Genomic DNA, 20,544 nt, shown 5'->3' on the forward strand with positions numbered 1-20,544 from the left:
CCATGCTTTTTGGGCATGGAACAGCTCCAGAATTGAGCTGCTTTCACCTGACTACAGCTCTGAAACACTGCTTTCATTAACTTGCTGCCTGTGGAAAGAAACCAACTTTGTGTGTCTCCAAGGACCAGACCACAGGGACAGATGCTTATGCTAACATGCATGGTAGCATCTTTTATTGCAAAAAAACAGAAATACAGGTTTGTCATTAGTATTCAGATTAGGATTTCATTATGGAAAGGCTGATACTGCTATCGAATTTATCATTTTCATGTGTTTGCAACAATTTTTTTAGTTTGCTACCTAATAAATGCTTATGTCACCTTTACTGTAGGGTAAACATGCCATGAAAAATTTGTATACCAGCACAAATATGGTAAACACAGCATCCATGGCATGATTTAAGCAGGAAAGAAGACTGGGAAGTAAGCCTGTTAAATTTCCATTTTACAAAACAGCAGAATCCAACCACTGCACATTTGTCCTTGACCAAATGCAGGTCAAGACTGTGTTGCTCACACTTCTGACAGTGGTCAGGGGGGTTGAAATGAGCTGATCTTTAAGGTCCCCTCCAACCCAAATTACTCTGATTGTATGAAAAGTCAGTTTGCACAACATTTCATCTTACAGCAGGCTTGGCAGTTCTGGGTTAATGGTTGGACTGGGTGATCTTAAAGGTCTTTTCCAACATAAGTGATTTAATGAATCTGATTTCTTGTAGCAGCAATTCTTGATCAAGAAAGTCTGGAAGGTTGGGGTTTTTTTCAGTAAAAGAAACTGGATTCCCACTATTGGTAACTGACAGCTGTTTTTTCCATATATAGCAGCAAGTTGGGAAACAAGAAGTCTGTTATATAAGAACTGTGACCTAAAATTCCAAAGTTCCATCACACTTCCAGTTATTTTTAACAAAGGCATACACGTTGCAGAGTCCAAGGAATATCTGGGATGCATACAAGTTGAAACCATTCTCCCTCAGTCATCTTCCCCCAGTTCAGGTTTGTTTTCCAGAAGTGTTTGAAATGAAGCCAGCACTCCATGCTTGACAGCATTATAGCAAAGATGTATTTTAACTTTAGCATTTTCAAACAAGAAGAAACAAAGAAAACATTTGACATTTGAATGCTCCACAGGTCAGTAATGAAACACATCATGCATCATTCTTGGTTTCCAAGTTTAAGTTACAAGCAGTACACAGTGTAATCAACTTCTCTTTCCAATAAACTTGTTTGTACATCATAAATTGTATCATATACACAGAAACCAAACCCCATGTCCCCTTCCCACCCAAAAAAGTGTCTGACAAACATCACATCAGAGACTAAGCTATTTTTTTCCAGTGGAATCATCTGTGCTTTCAATTTCATTAAGCTCACACCCAGCAACTTAACACAGTTGGGCAAATGTCCTAAGAAGGAACTACCCAAGAGGTACCTGCAAATTCATCTAAGAATAAAGGAAATGTTTGACCCTAATCTGAAATATCCAAATGCTACAAGATTCCCTTCTTTTTTTTATTTTTTTTTAAGTTTTATTTTGCCCTCCTCAAAGATGGGCCTCACAGTGCAATACAGAACAATGACATCAACAATTTTCACATTCATGTCCCCAGCCTATTCTGAGTATTATTGTTCCCAAACCCTGTGTTGGGGGAAATCTACTGCTCTATCTTTGCTGAATATTTGGGAAGGTAAATGTAAGTCCCAAATGACTGATCAACACTGACAAACTTTGCCCCCTCCTTAAAATGAAGCTTCACTTTGGCTGATGATAGAACTACACTTGCCAGAATTAAAGTGGGGTTTAATGAAAAGCTCTGAGATTACAACCCAGTAATTTTTACATCTGCCACGATCACTGCTATGAAATTACTGCAATATGAAGAATTTCTACTGAAGCAACTTGTTCCAAAGTGCAGAAGCTACAGGTGAAGGTTATGGCATTGTTAAGACAATTGTGACTGTTACTGCCTAATCAAAGCTTGCAGACCTTCCTTCAAACACACAATACATTTGTGCTACAATTCATTTTTAAGCTGCAAATAAGCAAGGAAAGGTGGACTCAGTGCATCAGTTTGCTGTGTGCCATCCACTTTTTGGAAGGTGAGTAGGGGAGGGATTAATACCAACTCAGAGGTTGGGGTTTTGTGCTCAGACTTCCCTGATCTCTGAAAACTGCTGTGAACACGTTACTGGTGTGGTGGTTCAGCTGGAGCCCCTGCAACACTCAGTTTTACCTGTGCCAGCAAATTCAACTTCAGGCACAGCTAATGGCCAACTGCACTAAGAATCAGCCTCACAGACCTTCTCCTTCAGTGTTTTCTAAAGGAAATGGCAATGCAGGAAAACAAGGCACAGGAACAGCACTGAGTCAGCTGGAGTTCACAGGATTTCATACACATCCCCCAAATCAAGGGCTCTCTTCCAAAAGACCTGCATTTTCCCTGCCTTCCTAAAGCTACTATCACAGCTGAACTTTCAGCAGAACCCTTAAGTTGGGCTATTTCTTTGCCTTCCTTCTGAAGCATTTGCTGCACCCAAATGTGCACTCTGGAAATGCCCACATCTGTCTGCAAGACAGCTTGATGCTAAGCAAGTGTCCCTGCAGTCACAGAGGAACACAATAGATCTTCATTAAGTCTGGAATTGAGCCCAGCAAAAGGGATTTTGTATCCCAGCCCTCCCAGTGCATTACTGACTGTCAGTCACACCCTTGGTTTGGCAGAGCCCATCCAAAGCACGGGTGTTCCCATCCTTGCCCTCTGCTGGGGGTTGTGGATACAGACATAAATTGCATTTAAAAATACCCAGGTCTTCTACTTCTGCACTAATTTTGGAAGTTTGTTTCTCCTTCAGGCATTGTACTCAGCAACAAAGTGCTCATCATCTCACGGGGAGAAGTCTGACAATAGACAACTTTTCTCACTTGAGAATGTTTTTCATACAAACTTTAGTCAGCAGATTCTCACTTACCATTTAAGTGAGCTCACAAAAACCCCCACAAGTAGACTAGCAAGAAGATTTATTGCCACACACAAAAGAATGAGAGTATATACCTTTGTTGATACAGAATTAATATTTTTCCCTGACAGAGGCTTTCCTCTGGAAAAATAAACTCCAGTCTTACACCTTTTCTTTTGCTATTAAAGTGTGCTTTTTAGATATAAGAGCATATATGGCTTAAGATTTATACAGCTGTCCTTTAAACTGTGTGTGTAATCCTGATCATTCCATTCCAAGGCCCACCCAGAAAGAGCAGATAAAGCACAAGACACAAGTCAGACTCAGAATCTTCAGTAGCAGACCAGGGACAAGCCTGACAACACTCTGAAACCAGCCTGAGCATGCTTGTTCCTCAACTTGTTCACCTCCTTTAGTACCACAGAAATAGAAATATACAGGTGTGGTGCTTGTGTGTGTCTTTATCCTGCTAGCTGCATGGAACTCCTAGAAAATTTAGTGCAGTGTATAGGAAATAGAAAAAAGTAAAGACCTACATTTACCTGAAATATGGTAAAAATCTGTATTTACTTGAATAAATTTTTACATTAAGCAGTTTAATGCTGATTGCTAAAGGCAATACAATTAAGATTTGTATTTTGGGGCTACAGTTGACACAGTAATTTGAAGAAATAGGTGTAACTCTAAACTTAGACAACTAGCATGACCTAGCTGAATAATAATGTTCTTTCTTGCAGGATTTAACCCACCAAGTTATCTGTAATGGTGATCCATGCAAAAGCTTCCTTGGGTAGGGAAGAAAAATACTAACAAAGAAGTTTAGTACCATTCAGTTACTTGTTAAAATCAAAAGACACTCAAAAAAACCCTCGAAGAATAAAACAAAAACGAGGGTGGGAAATGAAATCACCATTTAATAGTCTGTGAAGTGCACTGCAGTTGATGTTATTTCCCTAAAAACAGCCATAATAAGGTATTTGAGGCCTATTGCCACTACAGGGCTACATACACACAGAGCTTCTCAGGTTTACCTAGGATATCTTCAAGCCCTGGAGGATGAAGTGGCTGCAGGATGAAACAGGATCATGCTCTCTCTCCATCCCTGGTCTGTACATGCCCCAGAGTACCAATGGATCAGCATCCATCTCCTTTCACTCCATGTATTCCTGCTGATCCATTGTTTCTTTTCTTTGTATAGGCTTGTTTGAAGCCTCAAGCAGGAAATAATCCAGGTGTTATTAATCTTGCAGCAGTGGCTGGGCAGCTTCAGTGTGTTGGATTTGCATGGAATTTGCTTGGGCGAGGACAAAATGCTTAACAAAAACTGCAGTAAAAACCAAAACAAGCAAGCTGCCCAGGAAGACTCCTATAACAGTGGAGTAGGAATCTGCTCCACGGGCTGCAGGAACTCTCTCAACAAGTATATCCTTCACAGCATTTAAGGAGCCATTGTTGGGCAGTGGGTTGATGCCAAGCAGATGGCACAGTAAGGGGTACAAGTCCGTAGCATTCATGAATTGCTTGGTGGCATTCTTTCTGAAAGCAGGCCCAACTGCCAAAAAAATGGGATGCATTTCTGGTATAGTGTTGTCATATCCATGATTACCAACTGGAAATAAAAGACAGATAAAGGTCAACATCCCAATGTTGCAAAAGAAGCATTGAACATTTCCCTAGAATTAGTAGAATGCAGAAAAGGCACAGAGGGGCTTAGAAGAATTGTTTTGATTGACAGCACAAATGTCTCCTAGCAAATACCAAGTCTCAGAACTACAAAGAGAAAATACCTAAAAAACCCACAATGGAGAGCACAGTTTAACAGAGAGGGGAAAAAAGTGAGCTCATGTGGCAGTAACAGCATTGTCAATGGCACACTATGTACACCAAAACTTCCTTGATTTTCCTCAAGGAAAAGCTCCAAATTTGCAATTGGTCCAGATCTAGTAGAGAGAATTTAAAAAAAAACATGTAGAGTCAGACTGTCTGTGTGACTCCAGGGAGACACTTTGGCATTTTGTCCAATTTTGTGCACCATCAACTCCTCAACAAGGAAGAAGAACTCCCTAGTGGGTGTCCAGTGCCCATTCCTGACAGGGGCATTAACAAACTGGGAATGTGTCAAACACACAAAAAGTGCTTTCAGCAGTTACTGAAAATCTTGTTAAGTTTTGCTGGTAACACTCTTCAGGTTCATAACCAGCAGCAAAGTTGAAAAGGTTCTCAATTAGAAATGTAAGAACTGACCATATGACATCTGTATCTTAGGTTATCAAAAAGTTACAGTTCACTGTCTCTGTGCTATCTATAAAAAAATCTCAAAACTGCAGGTGAGGCACTTGAAAATGTTGGCAGTTTTATTCCTCCAAATCACCTAGAATGCCTTTTTGTTCCCCAAACAAATAAAATCACTGGTGTGCAGTAACATAATATCCAAAGACTCTTTGTAGCAATAGATTGAGGTTACTCTCCATGTAGCACCCACACAAGCTGAGGACTTTCAGAAAATGTTGTTTTATTTTCCAACCCAGCCCAACCCTTCTCAAGTAAGTAAGTAAAACATGGTGAAACAACCCTATTCGCCCTTTAATCAACACATTCAGTTAATTTAGATACAAGTTTCCTTTTTAATCTCTCAGGAAGTGCTTGTTGCTTTGCTACATCCTGAAAGATCTCAAGTATGGGGCCACTAAAACATGTGATTGATCTTATCTCAGTAAGTTTAATGTTAATAAAAAACAGTAAGTGCAGTTACTGCACTTACTAGCACCTAACTAACAGTAGGGTGCTTCCCATCCCATCAGGGGAAAAAAATTTACATTTCACACACTTTTGTTTTCCCTCCCAGCCTTAAAAAAAAAATAAAAAAATTACAGATGAACATTGGTTGTTGATACTAGGAGAGAAAGTACCACATAAGGTGCCTGCCTTGGAAGATACAATAAAGACAGAATACTTACTCAGAAAACCATCAGTCTTGTTACGAACAATTTCCCATCCTTTATCAGCCACTGCTAAGATGGGCTGAATTTTAATGTTGTGTTTGTAATGAAATCTATCTGGAATCTGCTCCTTTTTATATACAGTCATGTTGGGATGAGCATTGGCCAAAGCTTCATATACTTCTTCCAGTTTGCCTGCAAACAAACAAAGAGGGAAAAGACAAAAATTAAACCTACCAGTGTGTTTACTGAACTTGTCAGTAGTTAAAATACAGATGAAAGCAGAGGGCAAAATGCAATTTCCCAGAAGTGAATTGTAACTGTAAGAGACAACAGTGTGTGCACAGAAGTTCCCCTGAGAAATACAGAGCCTCAGTCATGGTAAGATGCCCTTTAGTACCAGACTTCACAGCCTGTTCCCAAGCAATAACTGCCTTGATAATTTTAGGGGAAAAAAACCCAAAAAACAAAAAAAACAACTAATTTCACAGTTAGCAGAAAGTAAGCTTCTCACAGGAATGAATTAGAAAGCATTCAGTTGTCTCCTGGAAAAGGAACCAAACCCTCCTAGCTCCATGCAAAGCCTGAAAGCAAGACACAGCTCCTAAACCTGTTTGTGAGGTAATGGCTGCTTTCAGGCCAAATTCTGTCTCCTATCTGGCTGTGACAACAAGTGACACTTTTTATCTATTTTAAAGGGTTTATTGCTTTCCTTTATTATTCACTGACAGCCAACAGCATGAGCTACTCCTCTGTATTCCCTGTATTCCCTGAGTGCCTGCTCCTTTCCCTTCCCTAGTCACAGTGAGTGCAAACCCTCAAGAACTCTACTCACACTGGATAAATAGGCATTTTCCACCCCCAATCCTTTATTTATTTCCAGTTTCTGAGCTTGCCTTTCCAGTAAAAGCCACTGAAGAGCCAAGCTGGCTGGAACAGAACATGCACAGAATGGAGGAACCACAACAGACAGCCAGGAACACAAAAGCAAGTTCAGGAATTGACATCTGAGCAAATGTCTTCATCCCCCACCTCCACTAACAGCCAGATTCCTACTGAGAGCCATGGAGCACACACAACAGATTCCTGTGACACACCAAATCCCTCAGCTCTGTGACTTAGGTAAGTGTTTGTGTGACATGTGCAGCTGAATGCACAGTGTGTCTGCAAGCCCCTTTCAGACTGCCACTTCCAGTATCCATGGAGTTTTGAATGGGTATCAGTGAAAAAAGTTTGTGAGAAAGTGGCCAGTGTTTCTAAAGAAACCATCTTTCTTTTCCCCCTCAGTTCCTAGAAACCAGAAGAGAAATTCTGAAGGAAAATATATTAGTATATACACTCTGAAGGAAACAGATTAATGTTTCTGATCTGAAACTGGAACAAAAAAAAAAAAAACAAAAAAAACCAAAACACTAAATTAAGAAAAAAACAAAGGTTAAGATGAGACAGCAAAAGAAAAAGTTATCAGAGATAGTTACAGCAACAAGAAGAGGGACTGTAATGCAGCATTTCTAGGACTATATTAGTAATACAGTTAATTTTGCTATGCCAGCTTTCTGTATGGAATGGCAGGGAAAAAAAGCCCCAAATATAGCAAACTTGATTTACCCTAATTATTTGAATTAATATATTTATACTAAATGCAAGCAAAAGGCCAGCATCACCAGCTGTGGTACAGGTACCTTCTTTGTGAACATCTAATTAGCTCCCCATACACACTTGATACAGCAGTATGGTTAAATACTGGCTTTGATCTATCTCTTGGGGAAGCAATGCACAGCCAAAGAGTTAAAAGAAATGCTGCATTTTTAAGCATTCAGACTTTTTCTCAATCTCATTAAGTTTTACCATTCCCTTAGTTTAAGAAAGACAAATTAAGTAACAGGTGAAGAATCAGTGTTATGTACTTAATATATTAGCTCATACTTGAACTGACAGTGAAACTCATTGTTTTATAATAAAAACACATCTAGTACCAGAGAAGAAAAGAATTTTAGCTGTGCTCAAAACTAATTCTTGTTTATTGTTAGTGTAATAAATACCTGAATCTCTGGGCAAAATCAAATCCAAGCTGTTTCTGCAATCCACTGAAATGGCTTTTTTACTGTTCTGTAATCTAATTGCAGCAGAGATACTGTTTCTTTTCAGCATTTAGCAGACAGGAGTTACACATCTTTAAATTCTCCTTTAATGCACTAGGGAGGTTTCAGAACTGAAGTTTACTTTTACAGCTTCTTTATTTGCTAAGGAGAACATCTTGGGCAACCTGTTTGCCTCCATGGGGATGAAGCTCCCAAATTTGGCTCTTTTATCACCACAGGGAGAAACAGCACCCAGCTACAGGGCCTGAATGTGCTCAGGCAGCAGACACCTCAGTTTGGGCATACTCACATTTTAGTCTGGAATATTCTCCAAATTAAAATGACAAGACACATTTGTTCATGCACTTACAGGTCACTTCATTCTACAAAATACTCTTCTTGGTTGGGCATTAAATACAGAGTGCTGTCTATCCATTAGTGATGCAAATGTTACAGAATTCTTAAAAAACACCTTTCCAGACAACTTCCAAATTAGCTCTTTTTTTGTGTGGGCAGGTTAACACTTTTGCACCAAGTAGTTTATAGTACTTGATCATCAAAATAAAGAGCAGATGTATTAGTGACACTAAACTTACACCTGACACCTCAGCAACTCTTCAGTGACTGCAAGCAGATTTCAGATTTCAATTCCAACATTGTTCTTGCCCATCTTTATCTCAATAAAAATGGTATGAATGTAACTGGCTGGCTGCTCAGCATGACAGGGGGAAAAAAACCTCAAGTGAACTACAATAGCTGGCAGCTAATCAAATAGCCAACACAGGCTTTCTTTTTATCAAAGATCCCCATCTGTTCTCAGTTTACTGTTTGAGTTGGAAATATAATTCTTCCACTATGGCTACAGCATCTTGATGAAAGGCAAGATATGTAACATTCAGGTGTTATCTATCTAGAGCACCATTCTGCCTTGATAATGCCATTAGATTATCTTACTTCTCACAAGGACTAAAGGATCCTTGGCAATATTAATCAACAGCAAACAGATTTGCTCCCTTTTCTTTTCTGAAAGTTAATCCAGGCTTTTGACAGAGCCTGCAAAAAGAACAAAGGGATCATGCAAGTACTCCTTGTTCAAGGCTGATGTCCTACTGCCATGAGTGCTGCTACCAACTCAGTCTATAAAGTTTGGATACTCAAGTACCTCCTCAGGGAACATTACTGCTGTAGCTCCTACCTTCTTTTGGCAAAATGGCCACAGTAGGGGAGTGGTCAATGACTTCATAGAGCTCTCTGCTCACATACTGATCAAGCTCAATGAGCCTTTCTGAGGATGACTGTGACATTCCATGATCACTCGTGACTATGACATTTATCACATCCCACAGCTTCGCTTTCTTCAGTTCAGAAATGAGATATCCCAGTTTTCTGTCAATGTCACTGATTATCGCTCCCATAAGTGGGTTTTCTGGGCCCAGCAAGTGGCCCATCTCATCAGGCTGCTCCCAGTACAGGAGACCAAAGTTTATGGGTTCTTCTGATGTAAACCAGTCAATGAGTTTTGCTACCCTATCTTCAAAGGGAACAGATTCATTGTAGGGCATGTAATGTGTAGGCAAGACTCCATGTATCTTCACATCTGTCCCAGGCCACATAGCAGCACCAGATTTGTGTCCTTCCCTCTGGTTTGTCAGCCATATTGGGCTGGCCTCTTCCCAGAACTTGGAGTTGTGGGTGTTCATTTTGTTCAGGGAGAAGGTCTCGTTCAGGACGGGGTCGTACATCTCGTTAGCGACGACGCCGTGGCTCTCTGCGTAGAGCCCGGTCACCAGCGTGTAGTGGTTGGGGTAGGTCTTGGTTATGAACACGTTTGTGACCTGCCTGACGTGCACCCCACTCCTCATGGCATAGTGGAAATTGGGAGTGGGCACTCTGTAGATGTAATCCCACCGAAACCCATCAAAGGACACCAGCAGCACCCTGGGCTGGGCTGGCTCCAGAGACAGTGCGCTTTGAAGGGAGAGTAAGAAAATTCCCAGGACTTTCCAATAACTGCTCATGGCTATTCTGGGAGGTACCTGTGTCCTCTTCTGAGGCATCATGGCATCTGTTGAGCAGAGACAGAAGTTGTCAAAGTCTTAACCTAGTTTTAAGATTGAGTGGCTAAAATATTCCTTATGTACTTATATACTCTAAGATATATTTTACAAAGGCGTGCAGTGAGAGGACAAGGGGGAATGGCTTCAAATTGACAGAAGGCAGGGTTAGATTACATACTAGGAAGAGATTATTTACAGTGAGGGAGTGAGGCCCTGGCACAGAGAAGCTGTGGCTGCCCCATCCATAGAAGTGTCCAAGGCCAGGTTGTACAGGGCTCTGAGCACCATAAAATGTGTCCCTGTCCCTGGCAGAGGGTTGCAATAACATGAGCTTTAAGGTCTCTTCCAACCCAAAGTCTTCTGTGACCCTAATTCTGATCATAAGACTTCAGGATTTTAACTGCTCCTAGCTATGACAGATATTCCTTATCTAACAGTCCTATCTGACAAAATATGACACATAATTTCACATTGTATTGGCTTATGCTCCCCTGACCCAGTTTCCTCCTGTTCTTCCCAAACAATTTCTTGTTTAAAACTCAGACATCTACTCAATGCAAGATCCCTGTAAGAACCCCCACACAGAACTTCTCTGTCTTTAACTGACCTAAAATTTCATGCTAATATTCCCCATATTTTGCTCAACATCATAATTTAACCACAAGACCAGATATTGCTCAATTCAATCCTGCAAGTGGGCTGTACCAACATTTCTCACAGTTCTCTTTAGGTTCCTATTTTTCAGCAATCCTCTGCGACTCAATCACCATTACAATTCAGCTGGAAAACAGTGAATTTGCAACCAATAAATCCATGTTAATACTCAGGGTACATAAATATCCTACTGGATATAAGAAGTTATAGTATAACAAACATCTGGGTACCACTTCAACAATGGAATGAGATCTGTGGCTGGTCCAGCCCTGGAAGTGTCCAAGGCCAGGTTGGTCAGGGCTTGGAACAGCCTGGGCTGGTGGAAGGTGTCCCTGCCCACGGCAGGGGCTTGGAAAGAGATGAGATTTAAGGTCCCTTCCAACCCAAAGCACTCTGTGATTCTAGGATTCTGTGATTTGGAAGCAGTCAAATGTTACTCCAAACTTCTGTCTCTCTTGGAATTAAAATCCAGGCCTTGAGTTGTGCTAAGAACAAACTGACATTCCAGAGATGCAATTCCTCTTTCAGCAAACACAGACCCAAAGGCTACAGATTATCTCAGATCCACCTGATGAGGGATTTTTCCAGCTGAACCTGAAGGACGAAGGGACAACACAGTGTTGTGTTCACAGAATCGCAGCTGCCAAGTTAGACACAGCCCATAAATTCCCCTGCTGGGGAGGGACAAGCATGGATTGAAGCCCTCTCACGTGAAGTCTCTACTTCTGAATTTTACACCACTAATGATCTCAGCATGATCTATAACTCTATTATTCCAATTCCTTAACTGCACACTCTCAATAAATAATAAATGCCGGGTGGTTTGTTTTTTTCCCCAAGGCCTTCTCATAATGCTGTTCCCCGGATACAGCCCAAGCACATCTACTGACCCGCGTCTGTGCAGAACTCGGCACCGCAAAACTCTGGGGACGCGAGAGGCTCTGTGGGGACGGACCCACCGGCTGCCGAGGGCAGGAGCGGCCGCACGGACACACGGACGGACAGGACAGAGCGACAAGCGCCGCGGGCCCCGCTGAGCCCGGGCCAAGGCCGAGCGCGGGCCGCCATTCCCCACAGGCAGCCCCGCGGGCACCCGAGCCCCGAGCCCCGAGCCCCAGCCCCGAGCCCCGGCCCCGAGCCCCGAGCCCCGAGCCCCGAGCCCCGGCCCCGAGCCCCGAGCCCCGGCCCCGGCCCCGAGCCCCGAGCCCCGAGCCCCGGCCCCGAGCCCCGAGCCCCGGCCCCGAGCCCCGAGCCCCGAGCCCCGAGCCCCGGCCCCGAGCCCCGAGCCCCGAGCCCCGAGCCCCGAGCCCCGGCCCCGAGCCCCGAGCCCCGAGCCCCGAGCCCCGGCCCCGAGCCCCGAGCCCCGGCCCCGAGCCCCGAGCCCCGGCCCCGTTACCTGAGCGGCCGCGGAGCCGCAGCTCCGGCCCGGCCCGGCCCGCAGCGGCCCCGGCGCCGTCACAGCGTGCGGGGCGGGCCCGGCGGCAGAGGACACGGAATTACGGCGGCTCCGGGGTGGGGAAAGAGCGCTGAGATCGCAGATCCCGCCTGTGACCGAGCTCCCCCGCCTCAGGGGAACCGGGCCCTCCGTGCCGTGTCCAGTCTTTCCTTAAACACCTCCGGGGACGGTGACTCCACCGCCTTCCTCGGGAGCTTAGTCCAGTGTCTAGTCATCATTTCTGTGAAGAAATTCTTAATGTCCAGCCGAAACCTCTCCTGGCTCAGCTTGAGGCCATTTCCTCTCTTCCTGTCCCTGTTCCCTGGAGCAGAGCCCGACCCCCCTGGCTGTCCCCTCCTGTCAGGAGTTGTGCAGAGCCACAAGATCCCCCTGAGCCTCCTTTTCTCCAGCTGAGCCCCTTCCCAGCTCCCTCAGCCATTCCTGGTGCTCCAGCCCATTCCCTGGACACGCTGCAGCCCCTCAATGTCGCTGCTGAGCTGAGGCCCAGAGCTGGGCACGGCCCCTGAGGTGCCTCCCCGGGGGACAGGGACAGTCGCGGCCCCGGCGCTGCTGGCACAGCCCCGGAGCCTTTGGCTCTCGCCTGGGCACACCCGGCTCAGCTTCAGCCGCTGTCACCGGCACAGGTCCCAGGGGAGGTGACCTCGGGTGGCGCTTGGAGCTCCCGGCACAGCCCTTGTCAGAGGCTGTGAGGGTGTTGTTGCATGTCATACATTAAATAGAAATAGAGCTCGGGCAGGACTGGCTCAGTTGTTACCTGACTGCAAAAACAAGGAGTAAAATTCATTCTATGGATATCTGGAAGTGCTTCTTCAGTTAGAAGCAATAATTTTTGGAATGGTTTCGATTCTGCTGTTTTTCTATCAGGCTTTTTTTCTCTTGTGTTCTGAGGCTCGAAATTTTCCATCTGCTTCCCAGCAGATGCTTTTCCCCACCTTTTCATGTCCAGACCCACAGCTATGCCCTGGAATGAAAATGAATTTTTCCTTCCCCATCTCACTAGAATCTAAACTGCTGAACTGGACAAAAATCCAAGCTAGGTTTCCTACCTTTCGTAGGTGAGGATCTGTGCTACGTGTGAGTCCAAAGTCCGTGTCCTGTCAATGTACACAAGCCCTACCCCAAGTGTACAAAACATTATCCTCTTACTGGTGCATGGGAACACAGAATCACAGAATTGTCAGGGTTGGAAGAAACCTTGAGGATCATCATGTCCAACCATATAAAATCACAGAATCGAACATGATGCCTATTAATCACTTTATAGTTGACACTGCCTATCTGGTGAATAAATATATTTATATTTATATTTATATTTTATATTTATTTATATACACATATATACACATATAAGTGATACCTTTCTCCCCTTCACCCTACCACCAGGGATTGTACTAAGGGACAGGGCTCTTCTAATTGTTTTCTTCATGTCTTTTCCCCCCTCCTTCATTACTGCTGTCCTGTTACAGGTGTGGGGCTGAGTTTGTCCAAGCCTGGAGAATCACATTTCTGCACTGCTTGCTAAAACCTGTGTGGATGTGGCTGTACTGCACCTGTAGGACAAAGTTCATCATCTGATTCCTGGCTGTGAACGCCACCACAAACTTTGGACAAAAGGAAAAAAGGAAAAAGTTATTATAAAACTGCACCTTATGTGTATTGAAATCTCTTGCTGGGTGTCTCAACAGCAATGTGCTGTCCCACACTGTTACTCGTTAGCTAGAAAAAAACTGTGTTCACATTCACTGTTGGTTCAGGTTTGATTTTGGGTTCTTACTCGGATCTGGAGGTGTTGGGAGCTTCTGCAGTGGCTGGGATCAGTCACTAGAGGGTACAGGTGCACCTGGATTTAAGGAACAACAGGAATAGCTGGAAATGATATTTGCCTTGGATGCCAGAAATGGCTCAGCTGCTTAACAGTGATACAAAATGAAAACAAAGCACAGACAAGGAGTTTGCTAATTCCACCAAAATGTTTAATACCATAATAGATTTTCATTGAAGTACAGAGCTAATGTGAATATTTGTACAAAATATGTGGTTAAAAATAGTATTGATTTATAATATATACAGATATGTCACATCCGTGTCAGAAATGCAGACACTCGAATGAAACCATGAGCAATGCTTTTAAATCTACAACAACATACACGAAATATTTCTGCAGCTACCCACAGTAGGACAACTTGCCAAACTGACACTGAAGGATCCACCAGTCCTTACAGATGGCATTTCTGTCAGAAGTCTGTACAAGAACTCTGCTCTAAAATGGATTCAAAACATTTACCTTCATTAACCCAACCATGAAGAGAACACATCTGTGTGACACCAATGTAGACACAACTTTCTTGCACTACATATATGATCAGTTACAATAATTTGTTAAAAGAAGGCTGATTTTCTGGTGAGAATAATAGAGAAGTTTAATCCTTCTTGCTGGATACTCTTCATGTTGTGAGTGAGGAAGCCCCTGATTCAAATGGGCCCTTAATACAGCTCTAGGGTACATGGATCTGAATCCTGAAGTCTGTTTTAAGGTTCTGAGTATCTTCATTTTTCATTAACTTCAAGGCTGTTCACACTTCACAGCTTACCTAGCCTTACTCCAGCAAGAATCTCCCTAACAAATGTCCCTATTTAAGTTCTGTAGCTGTAGCATTAGGACACAACCCTAAATTAAGATCACTCTTGCTGCAGCCCCAGAATCTGTGTAGTTACTGAACAAACTGACAGAAGGGGAGAGAGAATTCAGACTGTTTTTAAAAATCTTTCTGAGCATTTCTGAGCAGTAGGGGCTTCCAGGGCTCCTGCCCTTCCATCCAGAGTGCTGCTGCTGTTCTGCCTCTAACAGTGCTGGCTTCTCTCCCTTCCAAGCCAAAGCAAATGTACTCCACACTTCAAACAGTCCTGTGGGAAAGAGCTTTTACAACACTTCCTCCTTTGTCCTTTTACCCCTGGATGCTGCAGTCTACTTGTATTCAAAATAAGAGCACAGCTACTGTTATAAAAACATCTATTTTTAAGAGAAGCCCAGAATACTGAAAGCTGCTGTACTCCCCCAGAAGATGGGTTAAACCAGGAAAAGCAGTGTTTGGGTTTTTCCTAGTGTAACTCATTATTATTCAAGAGCACTGCATGATGCTGAGTATAACTGAGGGTCTGACTGTGACTTTAATCCATACCTAGTTTTGCTTTTTGATAAACCAAAACTAAAAGTGATTTCTTAGGCAAAAGGGAACCAAGGAAATGCAAAGGTCTTACATTCACACTGGTATGTGAGAGAAAATGGCAAAAAGTTTAGTGCTGAAGTGTTTGCCACTAAAAAAGGACCAAAAATAAATTCAGTAAATACTCTTTAGAGGATCTGAAAGTGTTGTGACTGTGATCAGTGTGATCCTCTGGGGCACACAGCTCTCTGCCATCCACAGCTGAAGCCCTGAAGCTCATTTCCCAGTGCTGTGTCCAGTGCCAAGCACGCTGGAAGAGCCACAAACAGCATTTCAGTTGGGTGGATGAAGAAACTCACTGTGGTGGGGAAAGCTCTTGTGGTGCTCAAAGTTAAGAATAAACTAGGCCTCCTGCCTTTCACCTCTAAAAGAGGTGAAAAGTACCCCAAGAGAAGTTCACTATGACTAGTTTTTCTAATTAAAACACAGAGGTTAAGGCCTGTCCTTTCCAAAGGAATTAAAGAGCTCAGAGTTTACTTTTCCAGTGAGACTTCTTAAGTAGATCGAATTTTCAGAATCATGAACAATCATCCTTTGAGAAAGGAAGTTTTTTTATGCCAGGCACACAGAAAAATAAATCATTTTTTCAAGTCCAGATTTGAGCAATTCAGGATCAGAATTTCACAGGACAGTTATCAGCAAACTCATCTCCCAGTTTCCAGTCCTTTGCAAGACCCAGCACAAACTGATGCAAGAGACAACGATTAGTTTCATTTTTGCAATAATGACTCTTAACAGAACTCTTTCCCCAGCCTGGCTGGCAGCTGGATGCCATGTTCCTTGTCCAAGCACTCATGGCCACAGCATCACCCATGATTATAAAAGCTCTGAGAGAGAATCCTATCAGGGGTCCTGGATGTGCTGAGCTTTTGCTCACCAGGGACTGCACTGCAGCTTTTTTTGTGTACACCCAGCCAAATCCACAGCAAACCAGAGCAGCTTCACATGACTGTGAAACTGCAGCAGCTTAAAATGGAACATGGCATATCCTGCCAACAAAAAGGCTGCTCTCCCCTTAATTGCTACTGAAACAGAGTTTGGCCTATGTCACACATTTAAGCATTTTCAGTTCTACCAGGGATATACACCACACTACTCAGTTTATTGATATAGTTTAACTCTTTAAATGTTGCTTTTCCAAGTGCAAGCAGAACACAAAAATACTGTTTGCCATATTTATTATTTTAAACTAAGCTCTGAATTATACAAGTGTAAAAGTGATTAATCAGCCAGCAGCTTTTTAATACTCCTATAAAATATGACTAAATAGAATATTTCAAAAGTTATGTACAATACAGTGGAAATGCTCATGGCATCTGTGACAGTGCTCAGACAAACCACTGGAATTGCATCCTGCCAGGAGTTCAGTGTATTCCTCAATACAAACAGCAATTTGTATTTTTGTAAAAGCTGAAAGCTTTTACAGTGTTGCTGAATAGGATGGAGGGGGGGAACCAAAATAAAACCAACCCACCCATCTCACCCAAATCAAATTAGGATCAAATTAGCACTACAAAATTTATGCATGGGGAGGATTTTTACAACCTTAAACACTTTACAATAACTATGGCTATGGTCTTGCTATGGTTGAGGAAGAGATGCTCTTGCCATATTTTCTTGGCTGAAAACCAAGTTTACTGGAGTGTGTTTGTGTGTGTTAGGAAGGGGGGAGTTTGCACACCTTGTCTTAATTACAAAAATCAAGGCCACAGAAATTACTTGTTGCTTTGTCCCAAAAGAGCTGATTCAAAATAGCCTTTCTCCGTGCACTAGAATTTTTTTCATGCTTTAAATCGTGGGGAGGAAGTCATTAAAATGTCAGTTTCATTTCTGAAGAGGTCAGAAAGGACAAGCAGGCAGCAGGCAACAGAAGCAGCAGCTGTACTCCCCTGATTTCCTTCTTTTAATTTCCCAAGAGGAGCAGAGCCATGTCCACCTATGAGAGCCCCCAGGGCATCACCTCCAGCTGCTCCCTCCAGCTCCTGCTTTGGGGAGGAAATGAAAAGGATGTGGGCTGTGCCACTGTGCCCCAGGAGCCACAGGGTAACACTGAGGCTCCATTCTTCCAGGGTTGCAGCAGGAGAGAAGCCCTGACACCCTGTGAGAAGTGCAAGTCAGAGTGGCTGACCTCAGAAAAGCTACAGAAAAGCAAATTCCCATTCAAGTGAGTAGGGGTTCTGCCTGTGATTTACTGAATAGGGCAATTCCCCTTCCAGACAGTCAGCATTTTTTGAAAGAACTATTACACTAGCTTCTCTCAAGAGTCACAAATGCTTATACTTTGATGATAGGGACGTTATCTCATAATACATGAAACACTCTTTTTTTTTTTTCAAATATGACCATTATTTTATCACATACTGGTGATCTATAAGCTTTGACCATAGAGGCTGCTTTGAATTTCCAGGTTTTGTAATTGTGTTTCTATTTCAGTGCTTCAAGCAATGAGCTGTGTCCTGCTGCCTCTTGGGTAGCACCACACAGCTTTACACAGTACAGAGTAGTCACTGCACAGGGCCTCGTTTTAAATCTGCTTGAAAATCCACTTTGAGGAAAGAACATTTAAGGTCCAGTGCTTTAATTTGCAGTGTAGTTTCACATCATTTGAGGCCAAAGTACTTATTCAGAACCATGCCTTTCCAAAGTTTGAGGACATGAATACAAGGACAAGATTTGGCCTCCTATGGTCTTGCCTGTAAAAAAATCCATTAGCAATTATATCTGATCGTTTACATGTTTAAATATTACTGTCCCTGTTTGTATTGGGCTAAAATAAGCCCCATGTACATCAGTGTGTTCTCACAAAAACCAGTGGTGTTACTCTTGGAATACAGTTTCAGGCCTAAGAAGCTGCTTTAAACAGGATACATTCCTAGGCCTGTGAGTGACAGTTTGTTTCCTTAAAATGATTTTAAATGTATCGCTGGAAAAAATAACTGAAGCGGCACCTTTACAGAGATATCATAAAGATACTAAAGCCCCATTTTCTGTTCAGTCTCTGCTGTATTTAATGAGCAGTATTCTATCAGTGTAAAATGCACACAAGGATGCCCATAATGCAGTAACAATTATCACATTATAGAAATGCACTGAGTGCTGAGTAAAGAACTACATCTCATCAGGAATACCAGGGGGCTGTGGTGGTCAGAAGATGAACTACTTGAGAATGGCAAGTCCTCATTCCCAGATGTCCTCACCATGCACTTTGGGAATGCCATCTCCTGTCCTCACTGACAGAGCAACACGCCTTTGTCCTGGAAGTGCTGCTGAGCCAAGAGCCCTGCAAGGGGGACTTGACTCTGCTGAAGCCTTGTAGCATCACTGCTAATTAAGGGTGTGATGGAACCCTCCCTCAGAAACCAGATCATTAGGTTTTACGACAAAAATCTTGATTGCAGAACCTAAGCTGACTTTTCAGATCCTAGAATAAGCTTCCAAGATGTATTTACTTATTTTAAGCTGTAAAGGATTTTAAACCATGGAAGCTTGCTGTGCCATTTTATAATCACTTTGGGGAGTACAGCTGCAGCTAATTAGCTTAAAAATCCCACCATACCTTACACATACGCTCAGTTTCTGCAGTATTAATTTCAGTGGAACTACTCATGTGCATAAATTAAGCGCATGCTTAAATATATGCAAAATCTGAGCTCAAATGTCTAGAAAATATGTTCTCAAAATGACAAGTATGCATTAAAAAAATAAATCATCATGGAAGGTCTGCCAGACAGGGAATCCGGGATCTGTCTGCTGTCAGCCATGATGCAAACACAGAACAGTTTTTTGTAACCCAGTATATATTGCAAGTGAAAGAAACATGCAGGATGGGGTGAAAAAAGGGGATTCAGTTGCATGCAGTCTAATTTCAAGTGTGTAATTATGGTCCTGTTTTCTTTGGCCTAAAAAAAAGAGAAAAAAAACCAAAACAATTTCAAATAACCTCTGCTCACCTCCACAAACCCAAACTGTATACAGCTCTAAAAGGGTTTTGAAGCACAGGACATGGGAAGGGAAAAGGGCTGAATATTAGAGATGTGCAAGTAATTACTAACAATTTCAGGGCTATTCATCACACCACTAGGAAAGCATTCAGCCTGTAATGTTACTGGAACATACAGCTATGACAGAGAGCAAGGAATCCCATCTTACATGAGCAGTCACTCAGCTCCTCTTCCTCAGACCCAGAGAGAATCACCACTCATCCCTTGATAGAAGACAAACTGACAATCCCTGCTGATATTCTGGCTGCCTTCTCCCCAGAGAGAAGGACTGACCAGATCCCCAAGCAGCTGCTGCCTCTCCCCTCATCCCAGAGAGCTCCATCTCACATCCCTGCCACCATTTCTCTACAGCTGTTCTCTACAGCTGTTGCTGGAAGAGGGTTGTTTTCTGTTGTTTCTGAAAATGTTGCGAAGATAGTATTCCTTACAGAAAATTCCAGGGGTTGCAAAGGCCACCAAGCTGCTAGTAGAGTAAAAATAACACATCTACCCCCCTTAAAAAAAAGGGAAAAGAGGAAAGACTAAGGTTTGTTGGGAAGTGAGGAGGGCAGAGGAGCAGGCTGCTTCATGAAGGGCAGTAGCAATCCTGGGAGTTTGAATATCAAGCCTGACATTGGCCTAATTCCCACCCGAACATCTCTCTGGTAGTGATGTTTCAGCATGCAAATTATAGCTGTGAAAAGATCCTCAGACTGAAACCCTCCCTTGTTTCTCAGCCTTGTTTTGTCCTTTCCAGCTAGATCTATTAGTTGGTGTGTGATATGGTTACAAGTACAAAGACTTTTTTCCTAGCCCTTTTTGTTACAGAGGCTTGATTACTGTGAAGGGGTTTCAATGACCTTAATGTCCCGGTGCTCAGAAGGCAAGGGCTGCCTTTCAACAGAACAAAGCAAACAAAAACCAAGAGCTGTGCTGGAGGAGAGAGAAGTGCTGCTTCTGCCGGAGAGGCTCAGTTAGATACAGGCGGCGGCACACCGGGGCGTCGAGTTTGAATGATTTTTGGCTTTGGAGAATTCTTTGGGTCCTCATCTTCTTCCATGTCGCTGTCACAAACGTGCACTACCACACTGGGAGTGGACTCTGTTCCTGCGTGCAGCTCGTATTTCTCTCCTGGGAACAGAGAAAAAAGCCAGGTCAAAAATGGCAATCTGAGCAGCAACACAGCCCCTGGCACT

At 43.1% G+C, this 20,544-nt stretch overlaps 2 protein-coding genes across 3 annotated transcripts in view; both read right to left on the minus strand.

Annotated features, from left to right (window-relative positions):
* Positions 1-1,039: 1,039 nt before the first annotated feature.
* ENPP5 (ectonucleotide pyrophosphatase/phosphodiesterase family member 5) lies at positions 1,040-12,235 on the minus strand. Its single transcript, XM_079325850.1, has 4 exons — positions 12,085-12,235; positions 9,173-10,042; positions 5,915-6,091; positions 1,040-4,566 (listed from the first exon to the last, which is right to left on the minus strand). Exons 2-4 carry the CDS (start codon positions 10,035-10,037, stop codon positions 4,196-4,198), a joined length of 1,413 nt encoding a protein of 470 aa, XP_079181976.1. The 5' UTR covers positions 10,038-10,042; positions 12,085-12,235; the 3' UTR covers positions 1,040-4,195.
* Positions 12,236-14,095: 1,860 nt separating this feature from the next.
* RCAN2 (regulator of calcineurin 2) overlaps positions 14,096-20,544 on the minus strand; it is an 84,717-nt gene continuing 78,268 nt past the window's right edge. For both annotated transcript variants that reach the window (XM_079298429.1, XM_079298430.1), the window contains one exon: positions 14,096-20,479. In XM_079298429.1, the coding sequence (XP_079154555.1) occupies positions 20,319-20,479 (161 nt within the window). In that variant the 3' untranslated portion in view covers positions 14,096-20,318. The remainder of the gene's footprint in view (positions 20,480-20,544) is intronic.

Source organism: Erithacus rubecula (genome assembly GCF_903797595.1).
Source record: "Erithacus rubecula genome assembly, chromosome: 2".
Lineage (NCBI taxonomy): Eukaryota > Metazoa > Chordata > Aves > Passeriformes > Muscicapidae > Erithacus > Erithacus rubecula.

Excerpts from the sequence above, each read along its gene's own strand:
- ENPP5 (XM_079325850.1), bottom strand. The coding sequence starts at position 10,037 with ATGATGCCTCAGAAGAGGACACAGGTACCTCCCAGAATAGCCATGAGC. Across the intron at positions 6,092-9,172 it reads GGCCATTTTGCCAAAAGAAG|GCAAACTGGAAGAAGTATAT; the intron begins GTAGGAGCTACA and ends GTTTGTTTGCAG. Across the intron at positions 4,567-5,914 it reads CAAGACTGATGGTTTTCTGA|TTGGTAATCATGGATATGAC; the intron begins GTAAGTATTCTG and ends TTTTATTTCCAG.